The 13392-nt window shown below is 37.0% G+C and overlaps 1 protein-coding gene across 1 annotated transcript; it reads right to left on the minus strand.

The window, feature by feature from the left end:
* Positions 1–8431: 8431 nt before the first annotated feature.
* LOC307124393 (caspase b-like) lies at positions 8432–9232 on the minus strand. Its single transcript, XM_079813558.1, has 2 exons — positions 8946–9232; positions 8432–8859 (listed from the first exon to the last, which is right to left on the minus strand). The coding sequence occupies exons 1-2, from the start codon at positions 9211–9213 to the stop codon at positions 8705–8707; spliced, it is 423 nt and encodes a 140-aa protein (XP_079669684.1). The 5' UTR covers positions 9214–9232; the 3' UTR covers positions 8432–8704.
* Between the last annotated feature and the right edge of the window lie 4160 nt (positions 9233–13392).

A 13392-nucleotide genomic window follows, 5' to 3' on the forward strand; every position in this document is an offset into this window, starting at 1 on the left:
CCATAGTCAGCAGCATAGAACGGATATGTGCGCTTATTTTCTCCAGTCGAGTTCCCCAGTATTGGCGAACCCTGTTGAGTCCTCCGCACCCCTCGGCAGTCGGATGTGGCGGAGCGTCCGACGCCAGGTCTGGCACTTGTATGCATTGGTGGAACTTGTGTCGGGCTAGGGTCCGTATGTCGTGACCCCTAAGGCGTCCCATACGTGTATTCTCCATGGTACAGCTCCCTATGGCGAGCTTGTGTCTTTCCCTTGGCAGAGTTCCTCTGCCGTCTCAGTTCTGTGTCGTCCCCCGCGACTTCTGTATGTTGTACTGCCCACGGCCAGCCCATACGTGTATTCTCCACATGGTAACTCCCTCCGGGCATGATGTGGCTCCCGCAGCGTCCTTCGGGCACGCTTTCCCAGCGTTATCCAATAAGTCTGCTGAATGGGTCTTGTGGAACAGCATTGTGACTCTCCCTGCGTGAATTTCCCCGCCCACATCAGAACGGGGTCTGAGGGGCTCTCGCTGGGCGCTGGAAGTGGAAGTAACTGTGGCGTTTTCCATAGGGATCCCAATTCGTCGGTAATACCGACGTACGTCATAGTGACCGACTGAAAGGGAACATCTCGGTTACGTATGGTAACCCTCGTTCCCTGAAGGAGGGAACGGAGACGTACGTCCCGTCGCCACAGTTCCTTACCATCACTGCATGGCCAAGTCACTAGTTCAGCTCCTCAGTGAAAAACGTCAGTGCGATGCTCTCGCTTCCTGTTTATACCCACGGCGCGGGGCGAAGCGCGAAATGCAAATTTGCACGCCAATGGCCCATTGGCCTGTTCTCTAAATCTCGAAGCTGACAGGGGCTCTCTAAAGTGATCCCAATTCGTCGGTAATACCGACGTACGTCTCCGTTCCCTCCTTCAGGGAACGAGGGTTACCATACATAACCGAGACGTTTGACTCACCTGCCATGTGTTTAATTTAGCTAACACTGATTTCAGTTTTGTTAATAAAGATACATTTTATTCAGTTTTTAAAAGGCCTAAGTCACTATAGGTTGTTTCGAAAGGATCCTCACTTTATTCTTATATGTTACACAATTGCTTTCTATGTATGTCAGTAGGCATTTATTGCCAAAGGCTTTTTACCCGAAATGATTCACAATTATCAAATATTGTGTAATTAAGTTTTTTGGGTTTTCCAAAAAACTACAAAATATGACTTATTCCAACAGTTTAATAGGGTGACAATATCTAAATAAACCTTAAATTAGTAATTAGGGCCCAAGCGCAGAGCCCTATTGTTCTTCTAAGGACAATTTTGTTTTTTCGACTATTCAGGCACTTTTGGGGCCCTTACCATGCTCAAAAACTCTTGAAACTTTGCACACACATCAGAATCTGCGGCCATCAGGGCCGGACCAAAGCTGGTACCCGGGCATAGCGGGCTCGACAGCTGAAAACTTGGTCCATATATCAAACACACTTGCACGTACAGTGAGGAAAATAAGTATTTGAACGCCCTGCTATTTTGCAAGTTCTCCCACTTAGAAATCATTGAGGGGTCTGAAATTGCCATCGTAGGTGCATGTCCACTGTGAGAGACATAATCTAAAAAAAAATCCAGAAATCACAATGTATGATTTTTTAACTATTTATTTGTATGATACAGCTGCAAATAAGTATTTGAACACCTGAGAAAATCAATGTTAATATTTGGTACAGTAGCCTTTGTTTGCAATTACAGAGGTCTAACGTTTCCTGTAGTTTTTCACCAGGTTTGCACACACTGCAGGAGGGATTTTGGCCCACTCCTCCACACAGATCTTCTCTAGATCAGTCAGGTTTCTGGCCTGTCGCTGAGAAACACGGAGTTTGAGCTCCCTCCAAAGATGGTGACCCACCACAATGGTGACTTCAAATTAACCATAAATATCAACATCTAAAGCTCTGTTAATTCTCAGTAAGAGCTTCTGTAGACGTCTGACAGAAATAGTTAAAGTGTAGCCTGACGTCATCATACTCAATTCTAGTCAGAATATGAGTCTGAAACTGCTCCGTTGGGCTGTGATTATGGGGCGTGTTTCAACCGAACCAGGAAAGACCTCAATTGGATAGACCTACAACCAATCAGAGCAACGGAGCGTCGCATAACGTTAGTTGTCAAATGTGAACAGAACTCAACTGCACTGTGTTGCCAAGTCCACGGTTTGAAGCAACCCCAATTATGTGATATACAGACCCAGGAATGTGAATTTTAGCAGGCAGTCCTTCCAAAATAACACATATTTTACCCCCCAAATGCCTTTTTTTCCCGGAGAACCCCCCTGGAAAGCTATTGGGCTTGTTTTTGGCTAGTTTTGAGGAACGTTAGCAATTGGGCGGGTTTTTCTTGTTAAATCTTGGCAACCCTGTCTGCACGCACGCTGGAATAAGTAGCCTAACGTTAGAAGAAAAATATGAGTGTAAACGAACTTTGCCGGTGTTGTAAAAAAAGAATTTAAGGATACACAGAGTACTTACCAACACGATAATTATTTCTGAGAGAAATAGTAAAGATGAATAAATATACGAACAAGTTCTCCGTTTAGGATTAGAACAAATTCAACCCAAGCGCCTTTGATGACGTGGATGATTACGTAACTGTTTATCACTATGGTTTATCATCTGTCCATCATCGTCTAAAGCCCGCCCTGACAATTTCATTGGTCCGAACAGCTTCTGTTCGGGCATAATTACTTCTCTACGGATCAAGTCCAGACCGAACTGCCCGAGTAAAAATGTTGTGGGCGGGGCTAAGTTCGGCTGGCATCCAGGCTAGTCAAAGTGTGTCTTATGTCTGTGATTAAGGGCAGCACCAGTGTCTCCTCACAGCAAGAAGATCCTGGATTGAATCCCACGATTCTCTCACCATCCAAAGATGTGTGAATTACAGATGCTAAGTTGTCTAAAGTGTCTAAAGGTGTGAGCTAAGTTTCTTTTATTTTCATGATTTCTGGACAAACACACACTGTCTGTGAGTTGCTTTGCAATTACAAATGGAAAATATGTCCACAATTTGAACTAGTTTTTAACCTTGAGGTTCCATGAACGTCTACACACGCTGTGATTGGCCTGACCAGAGTTTGGTTTTTCCAGCTCTCAGGTCTACCGAGAGTTGCTAGGCAAAATAAATGTTCTGCCGCTAGGGCCAGTGGTGTGCACAAGGGGGGTGGGGCTCAAGCCCCTGACCCTTTTGTCTCAAAGTGTAATGTGCCCCTCCCTGGTAATAGTAAATAATATTTATTATTATTATAAATATTTTATTAAATAACAATACACTTAAATACCATTTTACCACTAACAATATTACAAAATATTTTTTTTTGGCGGAGGTGGATCGGTAGGAGGAGTTACCTTTTCAGCTCTATGCACGCAGCACAGCGATTAACCCTCCTATTATCTTTGGGGTCAATTTGACCCCATTCATTGTTTAACGTCTGTAAAAACACGATTGACATCCTTTTTTTGCTTTAGATTGAATGACTTTTCCTAATTTAATGGGGACAACTCTGTAAACATAAAATTAACATGCTGATTAACATGTCCTGTACACATTTTGTAGCATCTGTGTTCCTTGGGGTCAATTTGACCCCAGGCTCTTTTAGCTGTTTAAAACATAAGAAATATAAAAAAATGTACACCCCTTTTTTTAGGTTGTTTTATTGAGGTCACTATAACATGCTATAATTCTATATATTCAATGTAACATTCAAACAAATTCCCTCTGATTTAGGGCTCTAATCTAACCTAACCAAACCATACCTGTAGTATTGCGAGAACCACTAGTAGTTCACGTTATTATGGTCCTGCCCCACCACGTGAATGACAGGGTAGCCGTAGTGCTGCTAATGTCATCAAAATGGTTCCAGGGTCCACCAGATATGCTGTCAGACATAAATGACCTGAGACATAAACTTTTGTAAAAAAAAAAAAAAAAATCGTATTCTGGAGGTTTAAATTGCTGGGGTCAAATTGACCCCAGAGGGTAACAAATGTTACTAGATTTGAGGGTAACAAGAGGGTTAACTACACGATCAGCAGGTAAGCTAATACAGAAAATGTATATTTATCCTACCACCGTGCTACTGTGAAGGTTGCGGGAGCGTGCAAGTTATGCTTAATTATAATAAAAGCATAACTCGAGTCTTGAGTTCAGCAGCAGCATTCTGAGTCTGACAATGTCATTCAATTTGTTTTTATCCAAGACCATAGCACGTCCTCGAGTTATTAGCTCGGGGAAATAAATCTAGTGAAATTAAATGAAAAAGTCCATGTCAAACTCTAAATTGTATGGAATTTATATATTTGATATCATGGTAACACTTGCATGAAGGTCTCATTCGTAAAGTTAATGTATTAACCAACATGAACTAACCATGAGCAATACATTTGTTATTGTATATTAATATTTTATTGTATAATAATAATTTGTCAATGTTAGTTAATAAAAAAAACAGCTGTTCATCTTTGTTTGTTCATGTTACTTGACACAGTGCATTAACTGATATAACATACAACTTTTGATTTTAATAATGTATTAGTAAATGCTGAAATTAATATCAACAAAGATTGATAAATGCTGTAGAAGGGCAGTTTATTATTAGTTCATTTTAACAAATTTAGTTAAAGGAATAGTTCACCCAAAAATGAAAATTCTGTCATCATTTACTCACCCTCAAGTTGTTCCAAACCTGTATGAGTTTCTTTGTTCTGCTGAACACAAAAGAAGATATTTTGAAGAATGTTTGTAATAAAGCAGAGAGAGCAACCATTAACTACCATAGTATTTTTTCCCCTACTATGGTAGTCAATGGTTGCTCTATCTGCTTGGTCACAAACATTCTTCAAAATATCTTCTTTTGTGTTCAGAAGAAAATAGAAACTCATACAGGTTTGGAACAACCTGAGGGTGAGTGAATGATGACAGAATTTTCATTTTTGGGTGAACTATCCCTTTAACTAGTGAAATCTTATTGTAAAATGTTACCTATTTCATGCTAGCAAATACTTTCATACATAATAATACAGGTTTACAACATCAACAAAACTGAACATGAATTCCTCATAATTACCTGCTTGATTCTCACTGTTTTGTTTAGCAAAGTAAAAGTATATAAAAAATAATATATATATATATATATAGTAATATCATCATTTCCCTGTTTTTGTTTGATGTGTAATGCATTATATTTGTATCAATGTCTTTTCATAGAATGCCAAGGAAATATAGAATATTTTTAAGAATGCTTTAACCATATATTGAAAGCTAGTGGGGAACAAAATCCCAAGGAACAATCTTCCAAACTCTATTAGAACTGCTTCCACTCTATCGGAGTTCAAATCTTGTTTAAAAACTCATCTGTTCTCTCTGGCTTTAAACTTCTTATATATATATAAATTCCTTCTTATTGTTAGGATCACAGGAAGGAAATGCAAAGACTGTGTTTGCATTTGTCTTGTGTTTACTGATACATGACATGTGCAAATCGGTGGGCGGGGCTAAAGAGGCGATGATGTAGAAGTGGGCGTTGATCTTCCTCTGCAGTCTTTCATCACACTATATATGACGTCAAAATGTGACAAAATCTGAAACTAGTTGTTTTCGGAGCTTGGTTACAATCAAAGCTGTCTTTGGACTAACATGAAAGATTTAAGTTCTGAAACGTACAGGATATTCTTATACTGTAGTACAAAGACCTCATATATGTGACTAGGGTTGCCAACCGTTCCGTATAATACGGAATCGTCTCGTATTTAAGGCATCAATAAAGCATTCCTTATGAAAGCCATTCGGAACACAGTTTGTCCCGTATTCAGGCATACGCTCTAAATTGAGAATTAATCATTCTTTTGAGAAAAATCATTGTTTGATTTGCGAACATAGCCGTTCATGGAAGGCTTTAAGACCCAGCAGAATCCCATGCCGGAGCCGACTGGTCCGGCTTCACAGCGACTATTGTTAACATTCAGCCAAGCAAGAAAACATGCATTCTCCTTGAGGGAAGACGTGATCAAAAAGGGAAGTCGTCTTTCACTATTGTAACTTAATATTGTTAAATAGTGATTTTTTTTCTCATATATATATATATATATATATATATATATATATATATATATATATTTAAGTAACTTGTAGCGTATTCTTAACCTCATTATTCATACACAAAATAACCAATAAAGTCCCAAACACCAAAAGCAATCCTCTCAGTTTTCTTTAATTGGAAAATGAGTTACAAAATAATTTTATTAAGAATGAGAATATAGAAGAATATTGAGATATATTTAATACTTTCAGAGTTACAGGCACAATATGGGCCAAATATTGATGGCACTCAGACAGGAATGTTCAGTTGTTTTGATAGAAAACATTTCTAGTTTCGACATTATTTGTTGTTCTGAAAATGTGTGACCATTGAAAATGTGTACCAATTTACTCATGGAGCCACACTGAGATCCCTATATCTCTGGAAATTATTGGGCCAAGAGTAAAATGTATTTTAAGAATTAGAATCTATTAAGTTATCTTCAAAATGAGTTACAGGTGTGCAAACTTTGAGCAAAAAACACAAATGCTTTTTCCCATTTTTGGCATGTCACCGTTGGCATATAATGCAACAAAGATTGCGAAAGTCAATAAAGTGTACAAATAAAATAATGATGCTGCCATCTTTCTAAAGTCATTTTAGACCCCTGTGAAATGTGTCATTCTGACCCCCACTACAAAATATTGAATTATTCAGTAAATATACATCTATCACATTTAATATTTTGTCTTTTTTTCTACATTTATGTTTGTTTTTCTTCATAAACTAAATATGGGAAAATGTCTGATATTTGGTTGATTTTGACACGGAATGTCCCAAATGTGTGTGTCTGAGAACCTTTTATACACACACATTACTGTAGATACTGACATGACACACACTGTGTGGTATAGTGCAAAAATTTGTGTGTCCCTTATTCTGTCCCTTATTTTCCTATAAAGAACCACGATTGTCCCTTATTTTCGTTTCCATAAGTTGGCAACCCTTTATGTGACCCTGGAGCACAAATCCAGTCGTGCGTCTCACAGGTATGTCTGTGGCAATAGCCAACAATACATTGTATGGGTCAACATTATCCATTTTCCTTTTATGCCAAAAATTATTAGGATATTAAGATCATGTTCCATGAAGACATTTTATAAATTTAAATATATAAAACAGTAAATATATTTAAAAAAAAGTATTATTAGTAAACAGCAAAAACTCCAGTGTTAAATTAACTCTCCTGGGAGTATATGTGAGACCACACTCAAGAGTGTTAAAGTGTTAAAATAAGAGTGTTAAAGTAACACTGAAGCAGTGTTAAAGTTAATGAGATAATTAAGTGATTCATTGAGTGATGATTGGCCATTAGTGATGAACACCTGATGATAAAAAGCAGAATCGCCAAAGGAGAACACAATTCTTAAGTCACCATTATGGTGATCGGTGTTTGATTTAGTTTGGATCTTGACCCTTGACATTTAACACATTAGATTACGTTTTGGTTGCTTTAACAACCAGACAAGCAAAGAGTAAAACTTCATCAGGTGGTGTTGGTTATGTTTTGACATAGTTATCAGTTGAGCTGAATAATTGATTATAGCCTTATATCTGAGTTACGTTTACACCAGCCTTGTGATTCCAAGGGATAAAATCAAGCATTTTCAACTTAATCTAAAAGTTTTCTTAAAAGTTGTTCTGATCAAAAAACATTTTCACAGACATCAAGAATCAGCCTGAAAATCTCAACAGTGCTGACCATCAAAAAGCATGTTGCAGTGCATTCTGGGAGCCATCAATCAAAATTCTTTCATCGCTCCCATCATTCATTGCTGCATAAATCATGAGCTTTACGAGCTGTTTGTCACCATTGTTGAGATTCCTACAATGATTCTTGATTTGCGTGTGCCTAAAAAAAATTTTTTTTATCAGAACAACTATTAAGAAATCCTTAGAATTATATTGAAAATGCTGGATCTTATGTTATAATCAACAAGATAAACCCAACTCAGAGACTAGGCCCTTAAATGAGGTTAGTGATTCAGGTAAAGTAATGATGATGTCAAAACATAACCAACATCGAGCAATCATTTTTGTCATTGCTTGTCTGGCTGTTACAGCACCAAACAAAATATAATATTAAAAAGTCAAGGGTCAAGATCAAAAGTAAATCAATGTTTTTTTTTCTCATTTGTTGATTCTGCTTGTTATCATCAGGTGTTTGTCACTAATGGCCAATCATCACTAAATTAATCACTTAATTATCTCTATACTTCTCTTTAATCACTTAACTATCTATATACTTTAACACTCTTATTTTAACCCTTTAACACTCTTGAGTGTGGTCTCACATATACTCCCAGGAGAGTTAATTTAACTCTGGAGTTTTAATGGAAAGCTTATTTATTCAGCTTTCAGATTATGTATACGTCTTAATTTAAAAACAAATTGACCCATATGACTGGTTTTTGGTCCAGGTTCACATATGTCAAAAGGAAAATTTGATTTCTCAATTCATGACCCCTTTAAAATCCAGATAGATAGATAGATAGATAGATAGATAGATAGATAGATAGATAGATAGATAGATAGATAGATAGATAGATAGATAGATAGATAGATAGATAGATAGATAGATAGATCCCTGAGCATTAGCTGAAGTTCACAGGGCCGTGAAAAACACCACCATGAAGAACAGGGGCCTTTACGGTTCCTCCCCTGGCAGCGTTTATGTTCATTGTAACTCCTGCAGTTCCAGTTTTCCCACCGGATGAAGCTCCATCTCCAGCAGGAACATCCTCTGGAACTGATGGACAGACAGGGATAAACTCAGAATGCACAACAGCTCAGATCAAATACTGCAAATGCATTTAGTGTCAACTCATAGTATACCTTTCTGAAGTTTTCTCTTCAGTTGTTCAGCCAGCTCATTTTGCTTAATGCTGTGTAGCGCATTGACTGCAATCTTCCCGGCATCTGATATGCCGTACTGCTGCACCATGAGATCCACAACATCACTGCGATCAGCTTTCTCCAGCTTTCCTCGAGGAATAGAGCTCTCTGTAAACCCGCCGTTCAACAGGTGCCAGGTGAAGTTTTTGAACTCTTGTTCCAGTAGTTCATCAAGTGCATCAAAAATCACTGTTTTGGTTGTAGCCATTTTGTGTCACTCTGGCAAACTAAAAAAATACAATGATTTTTCTTGATTGGTGTGGCGCATGATCAGTGTCAATGCCAGCCAAACAATACAAGCAACACAGTTTAATATAAGTCGGGGAATCATTAGACATCCACACAATAAGCATAAAAGACAGAACTATGGCATGCATCATGACCTCATTTGCAACTGTGAATCACAGACTGTAATCGGGTTTTTATACTTTGTACCTGTATGTCTTTTCATTTTGCACCTGTGTGAATGGATACAAAATTCCTAATTTTCTTTTTGACGTTCATATTTTTTAGCTAGCGTGTATTTTTGCATGTGTGATACACACAAAGTATGTAAACAATAGTGTTTTTCTTTATTTTTCCTCAACTCTGTATATTGTTATAAGTTTAATAATTACATTATTTTCCTATGCAGTGTGCAAATTAACCGGATGTATATTGAATTATATGAGAAAAAAGGGGACTCTTATTTTTACCCGGGAGTCGCGACCGGGCTGGTGAACTGCGCATGCTCACTCACATCACAGAGGAGCTGTGAAAAGAGCAGACGCGACTCTCTCGTCCTTTTCATTTCTTCCTGTTTTTTTACAGTAATCTGTTTTTAACGGGTCTCCGGAGGCGGGGCCTGCAACACATGCTAACTTACAAAATAAGTAGATATTCAAGATTATTTACGTTACAATAATATGGGTAATATATGCCGTCCTAACTGAGCTTTCTCGAGGTTAAAGTGTGACCGCACATGTACAGAAACGACTCTCGCCTCATTTACTGATCATATGTTTGTGAGTATGAATTAAAGTGGTTTCTGTGCAGGTTTCAGACAAGCGGCGGTTAAAACGGATGTGTCTTTCCTCTTTAAACTCTACATGAACCTGCTAGAGAAACACTTGCTGTTTAAACTCGACTCAAACTCATGTAGTTACTGTTACTGTCGCCAACTAACGCAGGCTGTACCGAAAAACTTGTTGAATTAAGTTTTGTTGTACTCACGGAGTTGATGGTATAGTTGTAGTCCGCGCGCTTTCTTGTTCTTTTGTTTTAGCGGATGTGACGTCACCACCGCTGCGAGAGCGAGCAGAAAATAAGAGCAGTTCTGTTTTTTTGCCACAAGTGTCAGTCGCCAGTTTAAATGTCAGAAAAACGCATATAGCCCCTTTAAAATATATAATATATTACAAACAATATATTGAATAATACATAAGGAATGGCCGCTTTTCATATATTGCAAAATATGTGACAATATATTTACTAATATATCATAATGTATGTCCTTTAATATACACTTCATAATATGCGACCAGATGTGGCATGTGTGTAATATATTGCAGATGTTTACTCATCCAGTATAAACACACACATATAGAGGCATGTATAATGTAATACATTTCTTAGATTTTATATTTATTTACATTATAAATGAGTCATATTTCTAACATAGTTAACAAAAGTAAGAGAAGAAAGCACAGCCATTAATTTAGTAATACTAGCATAGTAATAATGGTGTTTGGCCATCATCATCCTCACCACAGGCTCTTCTCTTCAGATCAGCGGTAACCCCAAAAACACACACACACACACACACACACACACACACACACACACACACACACACACACACACACACACACACACACACACACAAGAAAACATTTTAAATTGCAAAATAATACAACATTAAACACATTATTGAGGAAAAAACACACAAAATAACACTTAATTTGAACATTTACTCTCAATCAACCGGCAGAAGCAAAGCATGCTGGGAATAGAAGTCTGTTGTAACTCAATATGTGTGTACATTACATTCACATTTATATGGGAACATGTGCAATATATGTACACAATAAAGGCTAAAACGTCATGAATATTACATGTAATGCTATTTTTGTGTTCATTTATAAATATTTTATATGTATCAATATATAGCTACACACTATCAATGCTTATATTGCTGTACACTCCGATTTTTTTTTACATAATTGTATTTACTATTGAAATTAATCGATTCATACATATTCAATAAAACTCCTGCAATGAACGCTTTGTGGCCTAATGTATTTCTTACTGCAGACATTAAACAATCATTTTCTCTCATTTATGGTCCTCGATTGTTGGTTTGGGGTCTGGAGTGTTGAGTTGGGTTTTTTGCAACTGCACGTCCAGCAGGAACATCCTCTGAAACTCACACAGGGAGAAACTCAGAATGCACAACAGCTTAGATACAAATACTGCACATTCATATTCACTCTCAGAAAAAAGGCACAGTGGAGGTACAGTTCTTTGGACCCACCATTTGACAGGTACCATTTGAAGTCTTTGAACTCTCCTTCCAGTAGATCATTAAGTGCTTGAAATATCACTGTTTTGGTTGTAGCCATTTTGTGTCACTCTATGGAGAAATACAACTGTCTTGATTGGCATTGGAGCATGATCAGCCTCAATGTCAGATCAATACTGTCATACTACAGTTGACCAGCCTCAATGCGATAGCCATGTGCCAAATGCCCCAGGCATATCTGTGAAAAACTTTTACATAAGGAGGTCAATTGAGCTAAAAAAAATATTAGTATGATGAATATGTTAGTATTTTAAAAACTAAAATTTTGAGTAAAATGTTGTTTTTATACACCAAAACTAACTGTCCACGCATGTGGACGTCATGCAACAGTGGAGTCAGATTTCATAAAGTCTGATTTCTGCACTCTGCTAATATATCGGTACTGTTTTTGCAAATATGTTTTGAATTGTCTTATATTGTAATAAAACAGACATTTAACAAATATATCAACATAAATAACCATAAAAAATTACATATTATGGCATGAAATGGCAACTTTACACATACACATCGAGACAAATTTGCATTTTGCCTACCAAACAGGGACAGCACAGGTCAAGCACTCAGTTCAGAATAACAGAGAATATCCCAGAGGTGTGTGTGTGTGTGTGTGTGTGTGTGTGTGTGTGTGTGTGTGTGTGTGTGTGTGTGTGTGTGTGTCCGCACTGATGAGGAGTGTGTGCCAGCAAAGCCCAGCCCATATTGATATTAGGTTTCCACATATATGTAACTAGCATTATAGTTTCTACACTACATGTTTTATCGTTTTTATATTGTAATATTAATGTTTTAAATATCTGAGCTGTTATGCATAGCATAAAACGACAAAATAAAAGCACAATATTCCATTTTGTCATCTGTGGCTTTTGTTGCATGGTGTCCACATACGTGGACAGTTAAATAATTTTTTTAATAAAACTGAATTTTTTAAACAGTAAAATGGATTTAAATTTTAGCATCATATTAAAGTAATAAAAAGAATCTTAAAAAAATCTAGATCATGTTTTCCATAATTCATGCATGAAAGGGTTAAACTCGACTCAAACTCTTGTAGTTACTGTCACTGGTGCCAACTAACGCAGGCTGTACCGAAAGACTTAAATTAAGTTAATGTTGTACTTACCACAGTAAGGTCAGGTGTATTCAATAATCAAACAGCCATCACTCAATGAATCACTTAAGTATCTTATTAACTCTAACACTGCTTCAGTCTTACTTTAACACCCTGCTGGTGGTTCCCATATGAACACTGAGCGGTGTTAATTCAACACCGGGGAATTTACTGTGTATAATTGCAGTCCACGACTTCATGCGCTTACTTGTTCTCCGACTTCTTTTTTATCTCCTGTTGAAGACTTGCCCTGCAGCCTTTGCTCTATTGCTCAATGTCAGAGTTAGTAGTTACTTTTTTCCGCTTTCTTAAAATCAACAACATCTATCCAAGAACAGGAACCCTTACACAAAGAAAATATATTTCACTATAAATGAATGATCAATGTATTAAATAATTTAACAGTATATTTAAAAATATTCAGAATAATATATTGTATTAACATATGAACATATATTGAATAGAAATGGCTGCTTTTCATTTATTGAAAAATATGTGACAATATATTTACTAATATCATAATGTATGTATATATATATATATTAATAGGGGGAGTGTTATTTGCTTTTTGACAGCAGTTTTAAACCTGTCTCTGATAAGACCAACATAAAATGCACTTTAAATTAATGACACAGTGGTTAACTTTTTTCACTTTCAAACCTGCAATATTTTATACATCAACTACCTAAATAACAAAATTGTCACACACTCAAAAT

Source organism: Gobio gobio (assembly GCF_949357685.1).
Source record: "Gobio gobio genome assembly, chromosome: 3".
In the NCBI taxonomy this organism is placed as follows: Eukaryota; Metazoa; Chordata; class Actinopteri; order Cypriniformes; family Gobionidae; genus Gobio; species Gobio gobio.